At 38.7% G+C, this 26,969-nt stretch overlaps 1 protein-coding gene across 3 annotated transcripts in view; it reads left to right on the top strand.

Annotated features, from left to right (window-relative positions):
- MCF2L2 (MCF.2 cell line derived transforming sequence-like 2) overlaps positions 1-26,969 on the top strand; it is a 247,975-nt gene that overhangs the window by 39,185 nt on the left and 181,821 nt on the right. For 2 of the 3 annotated variants that reach the window (XM_004745499.3, XM_013052557.2), the window contains exon 3: positions 8,293-8,407. The exons of the other annotated variant lie outside the window; for it this stretch is intronic. In XM_004745499.3, the coding sequence (XP_004745556.2) occupies positions 8,293-8,407 (115 nt within the window). The remainder of the gene's footprint in view (positions 1-8,292; positions 8,408-26,969) is intronic. 3 annotated transcript variants of the gene reach the window in all.

Raw genomic sequence — 26,969 nt, 5'->3', positions numbered from 1 at the left:
CAACATGGATATTAAAAAAGACACATTTCTTTCCTTTCTCTAAATCATATTTAATCTGCTTCCAAGTCCTTATCTTACTGAGTTTGAGGGAAATTTAATCTCTGTTATTGGCATACTTTTCCCCATCCCAGAGTTGTACTGTGGGTGGGGACGTCTTATACAATCCAGACATTCTGGGGAATTCTCTGGTCTTTCCTCTACACTGACCGCTGCTCCTATAGTCACTGAAGGCTCTGTAAGTACAAAGTCCTCATTTTAAAATTTCTACCTGTATTGCTTGGAACAGAAACTATAACATAATAGGAGCTCAGTTCAAAATTATCCGAGTCCTCCTGGTCTGTCTTGTGAGGACTGCTCCTTATATCCCCAGCCTAGGCAGTGTAGTCATGGTCCTGGTGGGGATGCTAACCAGTCTCCTGAAGGTGCATAGCTTCTCATGGGGAGGCTGGGGTTCTGCAAAACAAAAGGCAGGATGGGGATTGCCCTTTGGGTTTCTGACAACTGCTGCTGGGGTCCTATGCCAGAAGGCTGCAAGGCTCACACGTGTCAGGGTCTGGAATGGATGATAAATGAGGTGGAGCAGATTTCTGTATCCTTATACCAAAAGTTGAATGTCCCAGCATAGGATTCTAGCATATATAATGGCTCATCTAGGGAAGTAGTCCAGTGACTGATTAATTCATGCATTAAAGGATCCAAAGTTACAATTTTGGAGTATTACTGAGGTGCTTCTCTCTATTCTTATTTCTCAGAGGCAATAAAGAAATGGATGTCAGACAGCCCTAGATAGGGATTTAGGTTCTGCTATTGGCCAGCTACATCTCCTTGGGCAACTCAGTTTTCTAAGCCTCACTTTCCTCATTTGTGTAATGAATGGGTGGGATCATCATAATTTCAAGGATCAAAGACATAGTACATGAAAAATGCTTAACATTACAACTATCAACTAATTTACTTTTTTTCCTGATATATTTTAATCCCATAAAAATGTTTATTTTTGAATTGTAGTACAAAAAGTATTATTTTCTTTCTGGCATGATATAATTTGTATAAGGAACCAAAGCCATGCTCAAAGTTGAAATGGTGTATAATGCCACAACTAAGTCAGTAACAGAGATAATTGTCAGTCTTTAACGGAGAGCATATAACTACAGAAAAACACACTGGACCAAAGGGACACCTCTGCATTAGGAGAGTCACTTTGACCATGGCAGAGACAGTCTCTCATTTTTTGAGCTTCTCTTGTCATCTTGTGGCCTCAAGTTTGCCCTTCTTATGAGAGAGGAGCATGGATTAGCAGTTGTAGCCTTTGCAACGTGGCGAGTCTCAAAGAAAATAAGTAGCCCTGGGGTTCTCTGAGTCAGCACGTTCTTGGAATTACTAGACCTGCTTTTTGTCCTTACCTGAAGTGGCATGAAATGTCAGTAAGGAGGCCGTTGTGGGTGCCAGTGTCTTTGTGGTTGTAAAACAGAAATCTCCATGCTTAGGTCTTTTCCCACACTGAGGCAACCCAGCTATGGCCTCTGGTCTGGGTCATGGCCATTTTCTGTTTCCTGATTAAGGCAAGTAGGGTGAGGGTACTCCAGCTACAGATTTTTCTACAGATTCCACTGAGCTCTGGAAAGAGCCAGAGGCCCCGTCAACCAGGAATGCTGGGAATGACAGCAGGGAGACTTTTTCTCAGTGAGGCCCCAGCTGCCTGGCCTGCTGTGCTCCGAGTGTGCTCCCATGGCTAATGGGAGAGATGGGTGACTCAGATTTGTGGCCAGATGGTTGGGGTCCTCCGGATGGTCAAGTCCGTGGGCAGGGGCCACTGTAGGAACTGGATAGTGACTGGTAGAACTGATAGTGGACTGATAAAACTGGTCAGGGCCTCTTGGGATATTTCTAAATTTAGGGCTTAGCTAGGAAGTAAGAAGATATAAGCAGGTTAGTGTGATAGAAACACTCCAGGCTTTGGGCTCAGACAACTCTGGGTTCACATTCCAACACAATTAGTATGTCACTGTGAACCTCAGGTTTCTCATTGATAAAGTGGGTTGTTTTAAGGAAAATGCCTTGCATAGTATCTGGCTTTAAGAGAACTTAGCTTGTGGGACTTGTTTCTTTGTTTCTAAGCCACATAACAAGAGGTCCAAAAGTAGAAATTCCTTGTATTGGATCAGTGGCTCAAAGACATTAAGGGTGCATCTTTGCGATTCTCTGGATGTTTCTCTTGTTTCTGAAGTCTTAATGTCAGTACGGCGGCTGCAGCTCCAGATATCAAGTCTGTGTCCAAAGGAGGAAGAAGGTAAAGAAGCAATGCTGGCTTCTTCTGTTCTTTTGGCCAGGAGAGCAAGAACTTTCCCAGAAGCTCTTGGTAGACTTCTGCTTATGTGTCATCCGGAACTGTGTTGTGCAGCCCTATCTGCCAGCAAGGAGGTCAGGAGAGATGAATATGTAGCTTTGAAATGGCTACAATAGAAGGTGGTCAGGAGAGAAAGGGTTGGTTATAAATTAGCCACTTAATAGTTGTTTCTCCCCCTTGAAATCATTGTCTTTAAGTCCCCCCCCCACTGTTACATAACCTTTTAGAAGTAATTAATAACAAAATTGTAAAATACTCTTAGGTTTATGGAGTCCACAGTGTTTCCCCCCAGAAAGTGGGAAATTCTCACTGAAACAATGGAGAATGTCAAATCAAAGAAATACCCAGAGTCAGAACTTCTGCCGAAATCAGAGATAGAGTTAGTAACTTGGCATCCAGGAAATGAGAACCAATGCAACAAAATATAAAGAGCAGTACTGCTTAATAGAAATAAACCATGACCCACATATGTTTTGACCCACAAAATTTTACATTTTGTAGTAACCATATTAAAAAAAGCAAGGAGGAACATGTGAAATTTATTTATTTATTTATTTATTTTTAAAAGATTTTATGTATTTATTTGACAGAGAGAAATCACAAGTAGATGGAGAGGCAGGCAGAGAGAGAGAGAGGAGGAAGCAGGCTCCCCGCTGAGCAGAGAGCCCCATGCGGGACTCGATCCCAGGACCCTGAGATCATGACCTGAGCCGAAGGCAGCAGCTTAACCCACTGAGCCACCCAGGCGCCCGTGAAATTTATTTTAATAGCTCTTTTATTTAACCCACATATCTAAAATATTACTCCAACACATCATCTCTATTCAAAATTATTGTTGAGGTACTTTACATTTTTCCACACACTGTCTTGGAAATCCAGTTTGTATTTCACACTTGTAGCACATCTCAATTTGGACTGATTATATCGGAAGTGCTCCATAGCCACGTATGTCTAGTGGCTATTGTATCGAGGGGTGTAGACTACGGAAATGGTTCTCAAGCAGGTTGGACTGAAATCTTCTTTTCATAACAAATGATTTACATTACCCCCCCACACCATCTTGAGTTGGAATTTAGGATACCATCACCTGTATTAGTTAGGGTGGGCTGAGCCGCTATACCAAATAGACTCCTAAGTGTATAGTAGTTCAGACAAACACAATGGGAATTTAGTTAATTTGGCTTGGAGCACTCCAGCATGTATGTTCGTGGTCAGCAGATGACTTTTCTCCTTGTTCCTCACACATGAAGGTTCCTTTCACTTTATGGCTCATTTTACTATTATCCACTTTGTGGCCATATTATTATGTGTATCCAGGAAGCAGACAGGGAGAAGACTGCATATGGCTTCTTAGAAGCTTCAGCTCAGCAGCAGCACACACCACATACCACTGACTTGTACCTGGATCAGTTATATGGATACACTTAATGTCATGGGAAGCTAGCTAATTTAGTTCAGTAGTGTGCTCCTGGTGGGTGAATAGCTATCCCCTATTCATGCATATACTGAAAAAAAAAAAAGAAAGAAAATGAAAAGGAGAGTAGTAAAGGAGAAATAAAAGGCAAGTAAGAGTAGTAAAAAATATGTATTTCAATATGTAGTTCTAGCTGTACTAGAAAAAGTAATAAAATAGGTGTTCAGAGTCACCATGAATATGATAGCTATAAATGCTGGGGTGTGGTGTGGGTGATCAGACCCCCTCAGTGGCCTTACTGTAGTGATTTTCTGAAAGAGTAAACAATTGTTGGCATAGTTCTGAGCAGAGTTGATAAATTCTGAACACAGTATTATCTTCCTTCAATTTATAGGGTAGTTACAATTATGAACAATTCAGTATATATTTAAACCATTTAAAAGTAATTTTTGATTTGTGACACCATTGGTGGACCTTGAAGGCATTATGCTAAGTGAAATGGGTCAGGCAAGGAAAGGCAGATACGTTACCATCTTACATGTATGTGGAACCTAAGAAAAACTGAGCTCATAGAAACAGAGATAAAGATTGGTGGCCAAAGGCAGGGTGTTGGGGGGAAGTGGAGGAAAGTGGTCAAAAGTATAGACTTCCAAGTTATAAGATAAATACATTCTGGGAAATGTAATGTGCAACATGATGACTACAGTTAACAGTACCATATTGTATATTTGAAAATTGCTAAGAGATTAGATCTGAAGAGTTGTAAGGTGATTTGTGAGGTGATGGATATTAATTAAACTTATTGTGGTGATCATTTTACATTATATACATATATTAAATCATTGTATGTATACCTTAAGCTAATACCATGTTATATGTCAATTATATCTAAATAAAATGGAAAACTTAAAAAAACATTTATTATTATATATAAAACAGAATTTATAGGATCTGATCACTGTAATTGGATTTCTCACTTATACTGAGTTTCTGTTAAGATATTCAGGAATCGCACAGGGTGTAGGACAATTCTTTATTATATAGAATAGATTATTTGGTATCCCAGGCCCTGACATTTTTAATGTGTCTCCCAGGAAGTGGTATTACCATTTTCCCAGCTAAAATCAGTTTTTGGGGGGAGAGAGAAGGAAAATGGATTTGGGGAGGCAAATAGCAGTTAACTACCTCTTTCTTTCATTGTTGGTCTTCACCATCTTCCTATAGGATTTCCTAGTGTTCTAAATTCTCTATAGGACAAAAGTTCTTGCCAGCCAACACCAGACCCTCATGGGAGTACTCTTATGTATCCCAAGAACTTACTGCTGTTTTCTGCAATGAACCTAGTCCTCTTCCATTTAAATGAGAAGGTAAAAATTATACCAGGAGTACTAAAATTTGAGTCACCACTTTACTTAACTTCCAAGTGGTTTGGTTTTCTTTATTTTCCTTGAATAGGACTTTTTTGGCACACCTTCATCCTTTTGCATTTCCATGTTTTCTCACAAGGTGGCACCGAATGCCTTGCTGTGGGTTGTCAATGACTGTATTGAGGCTTAGCTTTGTCTCCTTGGGGCTTCTGTCCCTTAAGGTTAATTTTCAACAGCAGGTGGTGTCCCCAGTTAACTTTGGGTCTCTCTGGTGTTCAGTATTGGTATTAACCAAGATATAAGAACACTCCACCTATCTTTCTCTACTTAGGTGTGAAGAGCTTTAATTTATAATTAACAATAAAAGACAAAATCATTAAATAGTATAATCCTATCTTAATAAATATTTTAGGGTGTCCAGAGTGTTTGAAATGTTTTAGCTATTTTCTTGGCAAATACTGGTTATGCAATTAGTACAGTGTTATAATGCATCTAATTTTACTTTTTAGTAATTAGTACTAAATTTTACTAATTTTAACTAGTAATTTTACTAATTACTAGAGATGTAAATTCTCTTAATTTGCATTTATCTAAAACTTCCTATGGGTATAAAACTGCAAAGAGGAAGAATATGAGGTGAAAGCTGATAGTATCCCGATTTGAGTTGTCTTCAGTCAACACAATGAGGCAGCTTAACACCATGTCAAAGTTTGACAAGTATCTGATCTGCAGGTAACTTTTAAAAATTTTTAAGATAAACATGTAGAATTAATAAAGAAATACTTCCCAGAGAAGAATGGCTAGTCATCCAAACAAGTATCACACAGTTTCATTCCATAGTGATTGGTCTCTGAGAGCCTCACCCAACATTGACAGTACCTAGAAGAGACTGGTGTAGAAAACCACAAGGCTCTCTTACTCTTTACGTGATACAAATACTCATGTTTGCCTGACAGCACATTTTTGTCCTGGAAACAAATTTACAGGGAAAGTAAAGGAGTCTAAGCAGAAAGTGCTTATCAGGTGTGGGCTCAGAGCAGCAGAGTGGATTGGATGGTGTGAGTGGTGGTGTCATCAAATACACTGTTGGCACGGCCTAGATTCCCGTGATGGTGGACCATCTCCTTAGGAAGATGGTCCTCTCCTTAAGAAGGCATTGACGGTGCATGGCCCGCCCTTGCTTCTCTGAGTCTTCTTTTCTGTAATTTCTTCCTTGATGCCACACCCTCATAATCACACAGTTCTCATTAAGCCACACCCTGCCATACCTCTTTCATTAGATGTGTAATGCGTGCTGTCATTTGTAGTTGGCCTCACTTGGGAGCTTTTATTTTTCTTAAAGTAGTTTTCCTCCATGGGCACAGCCCAGAAGGTGCTCCCAGCAACTCATTTCTTACCTCACTGACTGTAGCTTTTGCCATTCTTGGGGCCTTAGTTTTTCAGTCTCAGACATCTCAGCCTTAGTATTTTGGCCAAAAGCAATACCTAACAGTTAAAACAACTTAGTAACCCTATATATCCTTAGGACTTAGTAGCTGTTTGGAAAAACAAACAAACACGTAAGTTGAAAGAAAAAGTAATGGTTAAGTTGCATTCTTAGGTAACTACAATAATCTCAAGCTTTGAAATGAGACTGGATATCACCACCCTTTTTTCCTGTCCTCCATTACTTTCCTTCCTTCCTTCCTTTTTTAAAGATTTTATTCATTTATTTGAGAGAGAGAGAGAGAGAGGGAGAGAGCATGAGAGGGGAGAAAGTCAGAGGAAGAAGCAGACCCTCATGGAGCCAGGAGTTGGTTGTGGGACTTGATCCTGGGACTCCAGGATCATGACTTGAGCCAAAGGTAGTTAGTCGCCCAACCAACTGAGCCACCCAGGCTCCCCCTACATTACTTTTCATACTGTACTTGCTCTTTATCTCAACAGCCACCAAAAACCCAACTTCATAAAGATGCAGTGACTTTCCAAAGAATATAGCGCAATTTAATGTTGGAATTGTGAACTATCTCAAGCTGGTAGCATACATGGTGTCCTATAGATGCCAACTATTGCTGTTTCCCTCAAAGATTTAAAATATTCATGGTGCTTCTGCGAGCTCACCCTGGTTCTCTGGGTACGTGGGACACAGTTTGGGAACCATGGAACTAGGACTCAGTCATATAACTGCACCTCACTGCAGCGAGATGAGGAAAGGGCATCTGTTTCATTTAATCTAGTGACTTCTGTTCTGATAGATTAAATATTTAAATATTAATTTTACATTTCTATTTTCACAGTGGTGTATTCTATCCCTGTTGGTAAGCTATTGAAGAGCATTGATTATTTCCTCCTTGTAATAATTATAACCATAATAATGGTCACTGTTTTTTGAGCACTTATATGTAGTAAGCACTGTACTCCCTTGCTTTCCATATATGTTCTCACTTAATCCTCACATTACCTTTTGAGGTAGGTACAAGTATTATTCCTATGAGATATATATATAGACAGAAACTCCTGTTTAGATTGAGTATCTTGCATAAAATCATGTAGAAATCAAGTAGCAAACCAGGATTTGAACCAGACTGACTGATTTTATTTTATTTTTATTTTTAAAAATTTATTTCTTAGAGAGAGCACAAGCTGGGGGAGCAGTAGAGAGGGAGGGGAAGCAGATTCCCTGCTGATCAGGGAGCCCGATGTAGGGCTTGATCCCAGGAGCCTGGGATCGTGACCTGAGCTGAAGACAGACGCTTAACCGACTGAGCCACCCAGGCACTCCTGGGCTGCCTGATTTTAGAATGAATTCTCTTAACCACCATACTCTTTTAGCTTTGATATTTACTGATTACAGAAATAAAGAACAATATTATATATTCACGTTGGAATTACTTACTGTTCCTCCTATGCTAAAGTAATTAAATTAATACTACCTTTTATACAGTAACTATCTTCAAAGGATTTAAGGGTTGAATTCTCATAACACTTGAACAAGCATGAAGGAGAAGAGACTTTTTCAAGATAGTTCCATATCAACCTTCTCACATTCTAGTCTGAAATAATACAGAGAGAAAAGGGGGAGACCAGTATCTAGCTCCCAGCTTGATGTTAGTCAAAGTCCCTTACCTGCAGGATACGACATGAAGACATTTTGTTAACATCTTCACCACCCATTTTTGTTGCAGGAGGCCGAGGGAAAGATGGTGCCCCCATCATCACTTTTCCAGAGTTTGTGGGGTTCAAACACCTCCCAGAGGAAGACTTCCTAAATGTCATGACTTACTTGACTAGCATCCCCAGGTGAGCTGAACACAGCGGTTTGCTACCTTCCCAGTCACTGGCTTCATTCTTTTTTTTTTTTTTTTTAAGATTTTATTTATTTATTTGACAGAGAGCAATCACAAGTAGGCAAAGAGGCAGGCAGAGAGAGAGAGAGAGGAGGAAACAGGCTCCCTGCTGAGCAGAGAGCCCGATGCGGGACTCGATCCCAGGACCCTGAGATCATGACCTGAGCCGAAGGCAGCGGCTTAACCCACTGAGCCACCCAGGCGCCCTACTGGCTTCATTCTTAATTTCCCATGTGTCAGGGCTGGGTTGAGATGGAATCTTCCCTGAGCATGACCCACGCTAGTATGTAGCTTGGCCAATTTCTCTTGTTTATTCATCACAGACAAGGGATGGCAGAAGAGTCTAGAAAACAGTGATAAATGAGTGTCCATTCTGACTCTAGTGTGCACATAGGAGGTACTTACTAAACATTTGAATGAATGAAACTTTGACTGAGTAGCTAATGCTGATTTTGTGCCTTCAGGTTCAGTGCTCTGGATTGAGGTGATTCTGTCCTCCTGGGGCCTGTCTTCTGGGACACATAGCCATTGTTCAAGGAGTCAAGCCATTTTAGGAGTTAACTTTGTTTATCTCCCCTAAATAAGGAAGTTAAGGGCAGATTTTATACCTGTTCTATTCAGATGAAGAAACTTAAGGCAGAGAGCAAGGAAACAAAGGCTGGGAGTAAAAGCTGTCCTTATAGCCGAGATCTTGACAAAGATGTTTTTGGTGTCTGCTGTTTCCACTCTCTTTAACCTGGGCCTCATACCTTTGTCCAGTGAAGTGAGTAAATACTCAGGCCTCCAAGGGTTGGAGTGTGGAACAGAGTTTGTATTGGAGACAACCGTTTCACAGACAGAGCTTGAGCCAGGAGTGGGGTCCAGACCCAAATCTTAATGCTGTGTCCACTTTCCAGCCAAGAAAGGCCCTCCATGGGGTTATAGTGCTTATGACAGTCTCTCTTACCCAACTGCTGTGAGGTTGGGCCATGTGTCTGCTCTTTAGCTTGCCTTCTGTCTGCCTCATATGATTTCAAGGTCAACGCCAGCTTTGTGATTGAAAGGCCACCTAGTGTTTCATCCCACTTATGGAGATCAGGCAGTTGAGTTGTTTGCTTTAACCAAACCCACTTCTAAAAGATTTTTTTGGTTTTTGTGTTTGCTTGTTACCATTCTTATTTCTTCAGAGAAGGCTATGGATTTTTTTTTAAGGTACTTCTTAAAAGTTTAGTGCTTAAATTCACTTCCTTTCTTCCTTTGATCCCTGAATATGGTATGTACTACACAGACACGTGATGATTTGGCATTTTATTGGTTTGAAGGATGGATGCTTTGTGTCTCTGGGCTGTGCTCGAGTGGTTCTCTCTACTGAGTGCCTTTCCTGCCCTTCTTGATCTGGCTAAATTCTAGACATTCATCAGTCCTCAGTCTATCTCATTTCCTCAACAGCTCCTTCCCTCACTTCAGTTCTGCTCTCACAGATGCTTAATTTCCATAGATTCCTGAGCTTACCTCTTATATAATACCACAGTATATGGAAATTATTTTGGCATTTCCCATTAGTCTGAATAAGTTGAGGAGGGACCAGTGCTTGTTTTGTTTTGTTTCTGTTTTATCTGTAATCCTAGCACAGTACCCAGTGCATAATAGGTTCTCAAGAAGTATTGTTGGTGGAATTTCCAGTTCTGATATAATTCATTTCAATCGATGAGTATTTGTTATAGAGTAAGAAGAAGGCTGCTGACAGAAAAGGGGGGAAATCCAGTCCTCCTGCCTTTACCTCTCTGGTTTATAGGAGTTGAACTTCATCTCCCTCTTTGGCTCAGTTGCATTCTAAAACAATGACCCATCAGTTTAGCAACTTCTCCTTCCATGGTGAGCAGGAAAGGAAGGGGGTAAGCAGGGAGATGGGCAACAGGTAGACACAGTCCTCCCATTCTCACTATGTTTCTTTTTAAACTTACCATCTAATTTTACCGATCCCTAGATGCAGTCATATGCTAAACAAAATGGGTGGTTTTCATCTTGTACTTGCAGCATTTTCTGAGTCACACTGAGGAGCGTACAGGGAGTGCCATCTGAACTAGTGCAGAGAGAAGCACTGAGTGGTAGGACTTGTATCTTCCATATGTAGAAGAGAAGAGAAGACAAAATCAAGGGACTAATGTTTTGGTCTGGTGTCTTTTTTTCTGCTCTATGTTCCTTATGTCATTTCTTATGAATAGGAGTTTCCCCCTTTCCTAGAATGCTGTTTGTTTCTTGAGAAGCAATAGCTGTCTGACCAGTTATCCCCCCTTTCCTCTTCCTGACATTTGCTCATACCCAACTTGGCACCCCACCCCTATTTTTTTCAACATAAAACAGAGACAATGGGTAAGAAAGCCCAAAACAGGAATTTAACCTATACCTTACTGTCTAGCTTCCATTTCAGGTTCCAAAGAGAAAGAACCCTTGTTTCTTCTACAATTCCTACTTACCACCATATGCGTCTTTCTAAACCTTACAGTGGTTGCCAGGCAACAGAGCCCTTCCCAGGTTGCAAAATGTTTTATAGGCAGTTGGCAGAGGGCTCATGACACAGAATAAGGCAGAATTGATGCACGTGAAGAGGAGGATGGCAGGATACCCAGGGTAAAAGTAAGGATACCTCTGTGCCTCAGTGTGGCTGGGTTGGGCGAGTACAGAAAGCTTCCTATGACAGTTTATTCTTCACCAGACCTTTGCTGCCTGCTGACAGTGTGGATGGTGCTGCTAGGAGTTATAAAGGACCAATGAGGCCATAACATAGTATCTTGAACCTCAGGAAGCTCATCACAGGACTCTGTTGTCACGATATTTTGTGAAATAAGCAAATAGAGTGCTAAAGAAGATCAGAAGAGAGAAAAGTCACTTCAGACAGGAAAGACAAGGAAAGCTTTAGGAACGAATAGGCTTGAAAGATAGGTAAGATTTCCACAGGTGGATATGGAAGGCGACATTCCACAGAGAGAGAATAAGGTGGTGTTTAGCAGCTTTGGACACAGCCCCAATCTGGAATGAAATACACAGTCTACTGCTCACTAGCTGTGTGATCTGGGGCAAAACATTTGGCTTCTATTTCCAAAGGCCCCTGAATTTTGAAGTTTTAAATAGAGTATGTTTGGGTAATTATAGACCATGCAGGTTGATCAGAACAGAGTGAGGCTCCTTTTCAGCTAGTAGTGACAAATGAGAGCTGGAAAGACATCTGGAAACAGAATGGGCAAGGCCTTGGTGGTGGCCTCTTCTCTACCAAATTAAGGAGTTTAGACATAGCAGGAAGAGGCTGTTGGAGGTTTCGAGGAGGAGAATGACAACCAGATCGGTTTGGTGGTAGTGTGCAGCGTAGTTCAGACGGAGCCAGGAAAGGAGGCAGGGAGGCTGATGAGGGGCTTCTACACTGGGACGGGTGCAAAGTGAAGGGGAGTGAGCTAGCTTGATAGCAGGAGGACTGGGTAGAAAGGGATGGACAGAAAGGGGCTGTTCAGGGTCAGGGAGGGGGAGAGTGAGAAACTGATAATGGTGCTTGGCTTTAGGAATCGTGTTCATAGGTCTCACTGCTTATCTGGACATGTGGAATTGAGCCCTCATTTTGGTTTTGATTGTCTCATCTTGTTTTATTTTGCTACTTTGCCTGGCTCTTCTTACCAAAAGTATGCTAGGACAGTGGTTTCCATCCTAGCTGCACATTAGGGGAGTTTTGGGGAGGGGTTTTTTTTTTTTTTTGCCAAGATTTTATTTATTTAAAAATTTAAAAAAATTTTTACAAAGATTTTATTTATTTATTTGAGAAAGAGAGAAAGCACATGGGGTTGGGAGGAAGGCCTGCTAAGTAGGAAGTTTGATGCAAGCTCTATCTCATGCTCAATCCCAGGACCCTGAGATCATGATCTAAACTGAAGTCAGATGCTTAACTGACTGAGCCACCTAGGAGCCTCTTATTTATTTGAGAGAGACAACATGCATGCAAGCACATGTTCAAATGAGGGGTAGAGAGAAGGAGAGAGAATCTCAAGCAGACTCTGCACTGACCATGAAGACCAACATGGGGCTCAATCCCGAGACCCCGAGATCTCATGAGCTGAGCTGAAACCAACAGTCAGCCACCTAACCGACTCAGCCACCCAGGCACTCCAGGATCACTTTGGGAGTTTAAAAAAAAAAAAAAAATCCTGATGTTCAGACCAGAAATAAGACTAATTAAATCAGAAAAATTTTTGGGTGGAACTCAGGCTTCTGTAGGGCTGAAAGTTCCACAGGCGATCCCATTGTGCCTCCAAGGGTGAGACTGACGGGGAGAGAGAAGAGGACTGTGAGGTGTGAGGAAGGAAATGTGGAACCAGGCTCAACTTCTGGATAAGATGCAGTGGTGGGGCATATGGGGAAGCTGAGAGACAGAGGGAAGACTGTACCCAAATCTTTTACTTTTGTTTTCACAGTTCTGTAGTTCTTCTCCTTAAATGCAACATAAGCCAAAAATTCTATTTCCTGAGCTTCCCTGACTCTGCGATTTCTTTGTGAATTAAATGTAGCACGTAAATCTTGAGTTAGAAATCTTCCCACATGGATCTCATGGTATTAAAATATATATGGTTGTATCACTGCCGCCTTGCCGTTATGTTTCCAGTAACAAGTGAGGGCCTGCTTTAGCCTCTCCGGTACCACCTGCTATGTGTCTACACTACTAAGAGTTTTCAAAATCTGTCTTATAGTAAGTTCAGGATAATCCTAGAAGTCAGTTTCTCAGAAATATTATGTAAGTTACTGTCGCTTAAAACATGTCTCCTGTGGCTACCGATTGTAGACAACGCTTTTGAAAAGGTGTTGGTATAAGAGACTCTTAATCTCACAAAACAAACTGAGGGTTGCCAGGGGGTGGGTGTAGGGAGAGGGTGGTGGGGTTATGGACATTGGGGAAGGTATGTGCTATGGTGGGTGCTGTGAAGTGTGTAAACCTGGCAATTCACAGACCTGTACCCCTGGGGCTAATAATACATTATATGTTTATAAAAAAATTTAAAAATTAAAAAAAAAGGCATTGGTAAAGCATTCTGAACAACTGAGATGCTTAGCTATTTTTAGATCATAGTTGTTTTTCTCAAAATCAATTATTTGTATACCTTAAGCATGTATTTTATTACTGAATTATTCTTTTCAGTTCCTTTGTTTTACTTACAGTTTTGAGTTCATTATTTGAAAAAGATTGGAGAAAGTACTTTTATTAGATGGTACAAGAGTTGTATTTCATAACAGTGGTAATTTTATGATATTTACTGTTTTTTTTTTTTAAGATTTTATTTATTTATTTATTTGACAGAATGAGAGAGATCACAAGTAGGCTGAGACACAGAGAGAGAGGGGAAGCAGGCTCCCTCTGAGCAGAGAGCCTGATGTGGGGCTCCATCTCAGGACCCTGAGATCATGACCTGAGTGGAAGGCAGAGGCTTAACCCACTGAGCCACCTAGGCACCCCTGATTATTTACTGTTTCTAAAGGGTCTTTTCTGTAATGAATCTGTTGAGAGGCCTGTTTACATTTGATGAATTCTCCTATGTCCATTTTCCTCCCATAAAGTCTTTGAGAAGAGTCATACCCTCATTTATGATATGCTGTATGGTAAAATGTTATCTGGCATTTCTACTTTTGGAAAGGAGGGGAGAAGGACACTGTGACTATTTGCTTTGCAAATTATAAAGAGAGTTGCTTCTTTGTATTAAAAAACTGAATGATATTATAACAATTTGTCAGTTTTAGAAACCAGTCCTGCCACAGACGTAAATTCAGTCTGGGTTTCTTACTGTTATGAAGGCTATAGGAAAGCCCTGTTTTTAAGTGGCTTTGAATGGCATTAATTGGAAAAGTGCTGCTTTGATTGAGTGGCAAGAGTGAGGTCCATTACTTCCTGGACTGGCCGTGGAATTGTTCCCCAGATTCAGGGAGATGGAATCATTCGCTTAACTTCTAAGGATAGAGGTCCGGGATGGGGAGTTTCGTGGGCCTGCTGCTTTGCCCAAGGTGGGTGGATTTGCTTCAGCTCTCAAGAGGGATGCCTTGAGAGGCCAGACCTTAAACACCCAGCTAAGGCTCGAAATTAGAGAGTGCCCCATGGATTTGTTATGAATATACGGTGAACCTGCTAAGAAAGTCTTTCATGCTAAGAGAATTTGAATGAACTCTTCTGGAGGGCAGAAAAAGCAATTTAATAGGCTAGATTCCAGTCCTTCTCTATGTAAGAGCTAGGAGTCTGACAGCACTTCTCACCAGTAGGATGACCTAGTGTGTGCGTAATGGCTTGTCTCTGTTCATTTGCTTTAGATTATCTTTACTATCCTGTTTTGTGTCACTTGTCCAGTTCAGATGGGAGTACACTTTGCCTTTTCTGATTATGTTCAATTTAGGTTTATTTATTTATTTATTTATTTTTAAAGATTTTATTTATTTATTTGACAGGCAGAGATTACAAGTAGGCAGAGAGGCAGAGAGAGAGAGAGGAGGAAGCAGGCTCCCTCTGAGCAGAGAGCCCGATGCGGGGCTCAATCCCAGAACACTGGGATCATGATCTGAGCCGAAGGCAGAGGCTTTAACCCACTGAGCCACCCAGGCAGCCCTCAATTTAGATTTATTTAGACATTCAAAGCGCAGCCCCTTGCCGAATTTATGGCTGCTAATGGTTGTAAATATCTGGAATTTGGTTTTATTCAGCAGTATTGTTAATTGTAAAGAAGATAATTGCCAAACCTGAAACAAACAGTCTCATCTCCTATTTCTTATATGATGTGGGTTGTTTTGGTGATTGGGTGATATGAAGAATTGAGATGGAATTGGAGAAGATATTGGGTGCTATATTGACTTTAAAATGTGAATGTTGTTTTTTAAAAATCAACTCATCATGCTCTCTACCAGTCATTATGTGGTCAACAACGTTTCCTAAGACTCTGTGAGCCACAGAGGATGTTGACTTTTGCTGTTTATTTTATTACACCATTTATTGATTAACTAATTACTACATGGCTGTTTACTGTATATTACTTACTTTTTTTTAAAGATTTTATTTATTTATTTGACAGAGAGAGACACAGTGAGAGAGGAAACACAAGCAGGGGGAGTGGGAGAGGGAGAAGCAGGCTTCCTGCTGAGCAGGAACCCCGATTCAGTGTTCGAACACAGGGCTCCATCTCAGGGCTTGATCTCAGGGCTCTGGGATCATGAACTGAGCCCAGGAAGATGCTTAATGACTGAGCCACCCAGACACCCCCTATTACTTACTGTTTTAAGGAGTCCTGAGAATGGGTAGGAGGATTCAGTCAGTCCATAATACCTTATTAAAGGACTCTAGACATTATTAGCACAAATACCTTTGTGACTGAATAATCTTTACAACTTTACTGGGGTAATAAGCATTGAATGCAGTTTAGTAATGATGTGCAATCAGAATTCTATCAGTCAGAATTTTCTAGGTTGAAGGTTATCAAACTTTTCCTGGAAAGGTCAGAGAGTAAATATTTTAGGCTTTGCAGGCCATATGATCTCCACCTCAACAATTGAACTCTGTCGTTGCTCAAAAATATAGATAATACATAAACCGATGAATGTGGCTGTGTTACAATAAAACTTTATTTACAAAATGGAGGGCGTGGAGTGGATTCGGCACACAGACTGATATTTGTTGGTCCCGGTTGATTGTTCTCAGACATTAGCATGCCTCAGAATCTTGTGGGGGACTTGTTAAAACATGGATTGCTGGCCCCACTCCAGAGTTTCTGATTCAGTAGGTTTGGGTGAAGCCAAAGAGTTTTCATTTCTAATAAGTTCCCAGGAGATGCTGCTGCTGCTGCTGCTGCTGCTGCTGCTGCTGCTGCTGGTGGTGGTCTTAGGATTGCACTTACAAAGATTTAAAAAAAAAATTATATTTACTTATTTGACAGATAGAAATCATAAGTAGGCAGAGATGCAGGCAGAGAGCCTGATGTGGGGCTCGATCTCAGGACCCTGGGATCATGACCTGAGCCGAAGGCAGAGGCTTTAACCCACTGAGCCACCTAAGTGCCCCCACACTTACAAAGATGAATATTAAGATCAGGTAGAAGGAAAACAAAAGCGTGTATAAGTATACATATCTGGTGAAAAGTAAAGCTTAGCACTTAGATTTCTTGGCTCCTGCCTCAGTGCTCCAGCCCATAATGAAATTTTCAGATAATGTTATGGTGGTGATCTTCATGGTGCTAACTTACATATTTATGTTTTTATTTTTTGATTTATCATCTTTAGACAGTATCCTATGATTCTTTGCTATGAAAAATTAGTTTTGCATACTGTGATGCTTCTCTATCCTTGCTTCCTAATTTTTGTTGGTTACATTTTTATTTTTAGATCAGGTAATGTTTACTGTGATAAATTTAAAAAGCACAGTTAACTTCTCTTCTGGTGATCCAACAACCCTAGGTGATAATCTGCTGGTTTTCTCCTATATGTTTCCATCTTCCTTCAGTCTCTCATCCTTTAAGTTCTTCTACCTATATACTTTTTTCCAGTGGTAAAATATAAATTTTACATTTTTACTATATATATATATATATATATAGTGATTCTCAATCACAGAAATCAGTAAAAATGAATTAAGTTATGTAATGTAATTAGACTCTAGAGTGAGTCTAATCTGACGTCATTAAACCTGTCTCCACTCAAAGGGGTTTTGTATATGTGCAGGTAAATGGGGTTCTCTTTTGTAAAAATCCATCAGTTGCCCCAAATCATGCCAAAATTTAATTCATTTCGGACTCAGGCAATGACTTTTATTTATATACTTTTCCCCTTGGCATTTCTAATTGCTTTTCTTTTCCTTTTTTAAAGATTTTATTTATTTGACAGAGAGAGACACAGTGAGACAGGGAAATAAGCAGAAAAAGTGAGAGAGGGAGAAGCAGGCAAATCCACCTAGACATCCCGGCTTTCTTTTTTTTCTTATTTATAGAGTACCATATATCTCTATTGCATTATTACTATCTTGTAGATTCTTTATCATAGAACTTAAGTAATACATATATATTTTATTTTCTTTAAGATTTTTTTTTTTTTTTCCATTGAGGGCCTCTGGTTTACCGTCATAACTCAGGGTGGCTGCTGTCTGAACATGCTGCTAGATGTTAACCTGGGATTTTTTTTTTTTTAAGATTTTATTTATTTATAAGACAGGCAGAGATCACAAGCAGGCAGAGAGGCAGGCAGAGAGAGGGGGAAGCAGGTTCCCCGCTCAGCAGAAAGCCCAACGCGGGGCTCTATTTCAGGACCCTGAGATCATGACCTGAGCCGAAGGCAGAGGCTTTAACCCACTGAGCCACTCAGGCGCCCCCTGGGATCGCTTTTTAACTGAAGTATGGGTGACACACAATGTTACATTAGTTTCAGGTGTACAACATGGTGATTTCATTTTCACTGAAAAACACCTAAGTTGTTTCTTTTTCAGAAAAGGTGTATGGTAAATGAATCTTACAAGATCTTGAATGTCAGGGGTGTCTGGGTGCCTCAGTTGATTCTGTGTCTGCCTTCTGCCCAGGTCATTATCCCCGCCGGGGTCCAGGGACGGAGCACTGTGTTGGGCTTCCTGTTCAGCAGGGAGTCTGCTTCTCCTTCTGCTTCTGTTCTGCTTGTTTTCTCTCTCAGTCAAATAAAAAAATCTTAAAAAAAAAAAAATCTTAAATGTCAGAAAAGACTGCATTTTGTCGGGACGCCTGGGTGGCTCAGTTGGTTAAGCATCTGCCTTCAGCTCAGGTCACGATCCCAGCATCCTGGGATTGAGTCCCACATCGGGCTCCTTGCTCGGCAGGGAGCCTGCTTCTGTCTCTGCCTCTGCCTGCCATTCTATCTGCCTGTGTTTGCTCGCTTGCTCTCTCTGACAAATAAATAAATAAAATCTTTTTTAAAAAAAAGAGACTGCATTTTGTCTTCACACTTGATTGATTGGCAGTTTGCCGGAATGTGGAATTTTTTATGTAAAATAACATTGATGCATTGATTTTTAAAAAACGATTTTAAAAATCTATTTTTTTGAGAAAGAGAAAGAGAGACAGCACAAGGGGGGTGAGAGGCAGAGGGAGAAGCAGACTCTCTGCTGAGCTGCGAGCCAGATGTGGGGCTCCAACCCAGGACCCTGGGATTATGACCTGAGACAAAGACAGATGCTTAACTGATGGAGCCATCCAGGTGCCCCTTGATTTTTTTTTTTTAATAGAAAGCAAATAGTTGCTTTTTAAAAAGGTTTATTTATTTATTTATAAACCGGTTTGTTTGTTTGTTTGTTTATTTATTTATTTATTTATTTATGTAAGACAGAAGGAGTAGGAGTAGGGGAGGGGCAGGAGAGGCAGAGAAATTCAAGGAGACTTGGCAGTGAGCATGGAGCTGGTACATGGGACTTCATCCCAGAGCCCTGAGATCATGACCTGAGCAGAAACCAGGAGTTTGTCATACAACGGACTGAGCCACCCTGGCTTCCCTTGATGCATTGATTTCTGGCAGCCAGTGTACTGATAACAAGGCTGTTCTTTCTGATGTCTGAGTCTCATTCCTTCATAGGTAAGCTGTTTCTTTATTTCCTTAGGAGGCTTTTTCTTTCTGTCTTGCAGGTTTGATTTTAAACTTTTTCTTTCATTCTACTGGGCCTTTGAACGGGAGATTCGAGTCTGTTTTAGGATTAGAAATTCTTTCCTGTGTTTCTTTTTCTTTCTTTTTCTTTGACAGAATGAGAGAGAGAGAGAGACAGTGAGAGAGGGAGCACAAGCAGGCTTCCTGCAGAGCAGGGAGCCCAATTCGGGGTTTGATCCCAAGAATCTGGGATCATGACCTGAGCTGAAGGCAGGTGCTTAACGACTGAGCCACCCAGGCACCCCTTTTCTGTGTTTTCTTACCTACCTTCCTCCCTCCCTCCCTTCCTTCCTTCCTTTCCTTTTTAACCCACTGAGCCACCCAGGCACCCCATTTTCCTTTATTTTTTAAAGTTTTTATTTATTTATTTGACAGAGAGATAAAGAGAGAGAGCACAAGTTAACAGAATGGCAGGCAGAGGGAGAGAGAGAAGCAGGCTCTCTGCTGAGCAAGGATCTGAGCTGAGTAGCTCTATCCCAGGACCCTGGAGCCCTGACCTGAGCCAAAGGCAGCCACTTAACCAACTGAGCTACCCATGTGCCCCTTAAATTTATTTTTAATTAAAAAAAATTTTTTTTTTCCAAGTCAGTTTTCTGCTGCTTCAACAACTCAAATTAGAGGGATACTGTATCTTCTGAAACCCTCTTCTGTGTCTTTAACTTTTCTCTCATATTTTCCATTCTTTATCACTTTTTTTTTTTTTTAAGTAATCTCTATGCCCAACAGGAGGCTGGAACCCACAACCTGGAGATAAAGAGCCACCGCCTTCACCACCTCAGCCAGCCAGGCACCTCCCCTCCTCCCCTTCTTATTTTAAATATATGTATGAATTGTCTGTTCATGCCTTTAATCTTTTTTCCATCAAGGTTTTTTAAATCTTTATCTTCCTCTTCATTTTTAAGACTTCTTTATGGGTTAGGGGTATTAGCTCTTTATCCGTGATCTATGCTGCATATATTTTCTATCACCTTTTTATTGTCCTTGCACTTAGCCTAGAATGTTTTTTGCTGTGTAGAATTTTTATGTCATCAAGTGTATCGATGTTTCCTTTATTGCATATGGATTTTGAATCATTGTCAGAAAACTTTCCTATACCTAGGTTATAGGGAGAATTCACCCATGCTTTCTTGTAATACAGCATAATTTCATTGTTTATAGGTAGTTCGGATGCAGTTGGGGTTTATTTTTGTGTGTGGTCTGAGGTATAGATAGAGGCTCATCTTTTTCCAAATGGCTATTCAGTTATCATACCACCACTAAATTTTTAGAGTTCATCTTTGCCTCCGTGATTTGAGAGTTAATTGGTCTGTCTACTCATAAGTGAATAATACACTACTTTACATATAGAGGATGTTTAATATCTGTTAGGATTAATTCCCTTTCCCCTCCTGGCCCCTTGTGCTTTATTTGCCTTTTTCATGTTTTTCTAACTGTTCTTTCTTATGTTCTTTATATGCATCTAGCTCCATTAAAAAAAAAAAAGCAACATGTTGGTCTTTTCATTGGGACTCTGTTCAATTTTATAAATTTATTTAGGACAAAGTGACATATTTATGTTGTTAAAATAATCTCATCAAAAAGAGGAAAAGTCTTTCCATTTTGTTAAAATTTACTTTTGTGTCTTTCAGGAGTGTTTACAATTTTCCTGACATAGTTTTGTAGATTTATTCTTAAGTTTATTCCTAATTATTTTATCATTTGTTGCTATTGTGAATGAGATCTCTCTGCTCTTGTATCTGTTAACTGGTAATTTTATTTTTTTTGGTGTATGTGTGGCCTTGAGACTTTATAGTCATTGATAATTTGAGCTCCCTCCCCTCTGAAATTCCTTGGTGAATCTGAGCCTTGATAAATTTCTCTGTTTCCTCCATGGAAATTGTTCTATTTAAACTTTATATTTGTAATTTATAATTACAAATTATAGTTGTAATTATAAATTTATTTATATAAATTATAAATTTATATTTATAAATATAAATTTATATTTATAATTATAAATTACATTTATAATTATATTATATATTAATTATATATTTGTAATTATAAATTATATTTGTAATTTATATTTGTCATTTATAACAATTTTTAACAATTTTGTTACATTAGATTTTCCTAGGAAATTATTCATGCCTTTGTTTCTGAGTTTATTTTCATAGAGGTATGCAAAAGTAGTTTCTTGGAAATTTAATGTTTCCTGTGTTTTGGTGGTTATTTTCCTTTTGTTATTTCTTACTTTGTATACCAGTGCTTTGTCCTTTTTTCTGCCCTTGATTAAGTTAGCTAAGTGGTTTATTTATCTTGTTAATTAAAAAAATGGGATTCTCATTTATTAATTAGGTCTACTACATTCCTTTTCTCTAGTCTTTCTGCCTTTATCTTTTTAAAATTTTTTTAAAATTTTTATTTATTTGTCAGAGAGCACACAGGCAGGCAGAGAGGCAGGCAGAGACAGAGGGAGAAGCAGGTTCCCCACCGTACAGGGAACCCGATGTGGGACTCCATCCCAGGACACTGGGATCATGACTTGAACCAAAGGCAGCTACTTAACTGACTGAGCCACCCAGGCATCCCATATCTTTAATATGTTGCCCTTGTGCTTTTTTTTTATTTTCCTTTTTTTCCTCATTTTTGAGTTCAAAAGTAAATACATTTTCATCTTTCATTTTATTGATATAGAATGTTTAAGGTTATGGATTTTCTCTGATCACTGCTTTAAATGTATTCCATAGATGCTGATATGTAGTATTTTTGTTATCACTATATTTTAGAAATTATATAATTGTGTTTTAAAATTCCCCCTACTGAAGAGTTGTTTATTAGAAGGTTTTAAAATTTTCAGGGTTTTTTTTTCCCTTTCTTTGTGGATGTTTCACATGTGCTTGAGAAAAGATGAATCCTCTATTATCAGGAAGTAAAGTTCAACACATATTCATTAGTTCTTCCTTACTGATTATGTTGGTTAGGTCTTCTATAACCTTATTGACATGTTGTCTATTTGTTCAGTTTCATGCTGTAACTGGTGTATTAAAATCTTCCATGTAAAATGTATTTTTGTCTCCTCATATCTCCTGTAGTTTCTGCCTTAAAAAGCTGGCTAGTAGGGTATTAGCAGTATAGTTATTTATACTTATTTTATCTCCATTGTGAACTGTGACTTCCAGCATTAAAAAGTGTTCCTGATTATTTAATGCTTTATGGCTTGAATTCTGTTTTGATGTCAAGACTGAAACCCTTTGCTTTTGTTTCCATTTACCTAGTGTACTTTTTAAAGAAAAGATTGATTTATTTATTATTTTAGAGAGAGAGAGAGAACACACAAGCAGGAGGGACAGAGGGAAAGAGAGAATCTCAAGCAGATTGCTCTGAGTGTGGAGCCCCACAACCCTGAGATCATGACCTGAGTTGAAACCAAGAATCGAATGCCTAACCAACTGAGACACCCAGGCAACCCAGCCTAGTATACTTTTGCCAATTCCTTTATTTTTAGCCTTTCTGATTTTGTTCTAGATCTTTTTCTTAGATACAGTTTATAGTTAGATCTTAACTTCATGAGCCAAATTGAAAATCTTTTTCTTATATTAGGTGAATTAAGCCCATTTATGTATATTGATATGATTGATATATTTGGTCTTAATTTTGTCATTATTTTATAACTACTAAATGTATTATATTTATTATATTTCTTTAGTGATAGGTTTTCTTTGCTCTTTTTGCTTTTAACTTCTTTTGGTATTTAGAAAGATTTGTGATTTTTGTCCTTGTATTTATGTCTTTTTTAATGCTCTTAGTGTCTGTTTTTAAATATAAACTTTTTAAATCTGTTTTTCAGTTTTCAGTAATATCCTTGATTTCAGTCTGCTGCCTGCACAACAGCATTTATTCAGTATTTTATTCTTTTCTCTTCCCCCCTCCTTTTTCTTACCATCTTACTTCTTACCATCTTATTTGCCTTATTTCTATATATTATTCTTCCACTACATCTAACATTAGGCCCACCATTAAATATATTGAATTAATCCTTTTGCTGAAGTTTCCTCAAGTTATCTTTTGATTTAATGGAAGTCATTCTTTCCTAGATTCTTCAAAAAGGGGGCTCATAGGAATAGAATTTCCTTGGGTTTTTGTATAACTGTTTTTCTATTGCCTTATTACTTGAAAGCCAACTTGTCAGGATATAAAATTCTTGGTTCATATTTTTTGTTCATAAATTGTTCTAGAATACTGTTTCATTCTTCCCATGATTTGTATATTGTTTTTGAGAAGTATGGTGCCTGTCTGTTTCTCTTGGCCTGGTAAATTGTTTAATCTTTTTCCTGGAAATGCTGAGAATTTTTACTTGATCCTTAAAGCCTAATCATCTTACTGGACTGAGTCCCAGAGTTGATTGTTTCAGATCAGTTTTCTTGGACCTTGCTAGGTCCTTTCAGGTTTATGTAGATTCAGGTCATATTTTATTTTTGGAAAGTTTTAGGTTATGCTTGTGGATATTATCTCAGTTCCTTTGTTTTATTTTTAGTCTTTAGAGACTCTAGTTGTAAGTATGCTGATTCCTTTTTGTCTGGTTTCCATTTCAACCACTTTCTTTGCCTGTTTGTTTTATGTTATACACTGCCCCTTATTAAACTTTTGCTTAAATGTGTTATCCTTTAGGTTTCTTATAATTTCGACTCCATTTCTTAAATGGTTTTATCTTTTTCTTTTTCTGACTTCAGTCAGCTCTTATTTTATTTCCTCTTCTCTTTATATAGTAAAAAAAAAATCCATTTTTTTCCTATTCGATGCAGTTTTTTCTTTTTTTAGACATTTTAAAATTTAATAAACATATAATGTATTATTTGTTTCAGGCGCACAGATCTGTGATTCATCAGTCTTACAGAATTCACAGCACTCACCATAGCATATAACTCTCCTCGATATCCATTCCCCAGCTACCTCATCCTTCCCACCTCCTTCCCTTTCAGCAACCTTCAGTTTGTTTCCTGAGATTAAGAGTCTCCTATGGTTTGTCTCCCTCTCTGATTTTGTCTTGTTTAAATAAAAAATCCATTTTTGTTCTTGGTTTTTGAGTTTCTTATTTAAGGTGCCCCTCCATACCCACAAATGTTTGTTTGTAGACATGTAATTCAGTTTGAAGAGGTATGTTATAGGTTTTTGTATGTTTGTTTGTTTTTTGTTTAGTAACTAATTTTTTGGAGGAATTTTAATCATCTAAGAAATTTTTAATAGACTTTATTTTTAGAGCAGTTTTAAGTTCACAGCAAAAATGAACAGAAATTGCAGAGATTTCCTATTTACTTCCTCCCCTACCATCAGTCAACTTCCCTATTAACATCCCACACCAAAATGGTATATTTTTCTAAATTAATGAACCTACACTGACATGCCATTGTTGCTCAAAGTCCATAGTTTATATTTAAAGTATGCATTAGTTTATTATTAGTGTTCACTCATAGCATTGTACATACTATGGGTTTGGACAAATGTTTAATGACATGTATCTGCCTCTGTAGTATCCTACAGAATAGTCTCACTGCTGTAAAGTCCTCTGTACTCCACTTATTCTTCCTTCCCATGCTCCCACCCCCAACCCTTGGAAACCACTGATTTTTACTATCTCTGTAATTCTTATTTCCAGAACGTTATATAGTTGGGATTATACGGTATGTAGCCTTCTCAGATTGACTACTTTCACTTAATAATATGCATTTAAGAGTCTCCATGTCTTTTCATGGCTTCATTGATCTTTGAATGAATATTCACCTGCTAAAGGATATCTTAGTTGCTTCCAGTTTTGGCAGTTATCAATAAAGCCACTATAAACACCCATGTGTGAGTTTTTATATGGACATAAGTTTTCAACTCATTTAGGTAAATACCAAAGAATACACTTGCTGGATTATATGGTAAAAGTATGTTTAGTTTTATAAGAAACTACCAAACTGTTTTCTAAAGTGGCTGTGCCATTTTGAATACCTAATTAAATGAGAATACCTCATTAAATGAGAGTTCCTGTTGCTCCACATCTTTGTCGGCATTTGGTGTTGTCTGTGTTTTGGATTTTGGCCATTCTAATAAGTGTGTAGTGGTATTTCATTGTTGTTTTAACCTGCAATTCCTTAAAAAAAAAAAAAAAACCTTTTTATTTATTTGAGAGAGAGTGTGAGAACACAAGTGGGAGTGGGGGAACAGAGGGAGAAGGACAAAGAGACTCCCCACCAGGCTTTATCCCAGGACTCTGGGATCATAACCTGAGCTGAAGGCAGACACTTAACAGACTAAACCACCCAGGTGCCCCTAATTTGCAATTCCTTAATGACATATGGTAAGGTGTCTATTTTCATTTTTTTGCATGGTTTTTAATTGGGGTGTTTATTTTGTTATTGTTGAGTTTTGAGAGTTCTTTGTGTATTTTGGTTAACAGTTCATTATCACATATGCTATTTTGCAAGTATTTTCTTATAATTTGTGGCTTATCTTCTCATTATGTTGAAGCTGAAAAGTTTTTATTCTTATGTTTTCCCCCATTTACAGTACTTTTCTATATATGAATACTGCTCACAACAGGTTTGGTGGTTTGGAGTCATTTACAGGATTTCTAGTACAAGAATACCATCTCTTGTTAGTATATCTACCTATAGTTTCTTTTTATCAATGGCCTAAAAAAATTTTGTGGCTGGTGGTTAAGGGAAGGGGTTTGTGTCCTTTTTTTTTTTTTGGTCTTGTAGGATGCTAAATTTTACCTCTTGATTGTTTTTGCCTTTACCAACAAGTATACCTCTTTTATTCATTTCCATTTCTCTCCCAGATTTGCCTTTCTAAGACTGCCTCTTTGAGTCCTTCTTTAGTTTGTACCTTCATGTACCAGGACTCTCTTTTTAGTACCTTTGTAATTAGGGTGTGCTTTTTCCCCCCAGGAGTTGTTTCACATCAATCCCCTCATCTCTTGATACTCCCTATGTATTAATCAGAGAAAGAACTAATAGGATATATAGATATAGATATAGATATAGATACAAATATATATGATGGCTAATTTTATGTGTCTGTTTGACTGGACTGAGGAATGCTCAGACAGCTGGTAAAACATTATTCCTGGATCTCTGTTGACTCATGTGATTATGGAGACTGAGAAGTCCTACAATCTCCCCTCTGTATAATGAAAGCCCAGGAAAGCCAGTTATGTAATTCAGAGGCCTGAAAGCCAGAAAGCCAATTGTAGATTCCAGTCCAAGTCTGAAGGCCTAGAGCACTGAGTGTAGATCAGTATCCCAGCTCAATAGTCAGGGAGAGAGAGAATCCTCCCTTATTCCACATTTTTGTTCTATATAGGCCCTCAATGGATTGGATGATGTCCACTCACAATAGGGAGGGCAGTTGGCTTACTTTACCAATTCAAATGCTAACCTTTTCTAGAAACACCCTCATGGGTGCACCTAGAAATAATGTTTAACCAGATATTTGGACATCCTGTAATCTAGTCCAGTTGACACATAAAATTAACTATTATACTCTAGCTCTCTGCAAAGACTTGTAGCAGAAGCTCAAGAAATAGTTCTGCTGGAAATTGGTGTCTGTTTTTTAAAAAATCTGTTTACAAGTAACTTGAAGTTTGTAGTGTTCTCTGTCTTCTAGATATGCTCAATGCATTAAATTTGTGTGGCTCTGTTTATTCTTTTTGTTGATTGGTATAACTTTTAGAAGATGTGTAAAGATTCAGATTTTGCTCAATATCCAGAAATTCCTGTCCTTATCATTTTTTATAATCTTTCAACTTCAAATTGCTAATTTTGTCATTAGCCATGTCCTTTTTTGTAAACTCTTTTATAAATTTTTAGGTACTGGCTTTGTCTTAGTCTAGGATGCTATAACAAAGTAAT

This window comes from Mustela putorius, unplaced genomic scaffold (genome assembly GCF_011764305.1).
Source record: "Mustela putorius furo isolate JIRA1106 unplaced genomic scaffold, ASM1176430v1.1 tig00003834_pilon_pilon_pilon, whole genome shotgun sequence".
Taxonomy (NCBI): domain Eukaryota; kingdom Metazoa; phylum Chordata; class Mammalia; order Carnivora; family Mustelidae; genus Mustela; species Mustela putorius.
The sequence above is the reverse complement of the archived record's forward strand: the minus strand, read 5'-3'. Positions and strand labels throughout refer to the sequence as shown.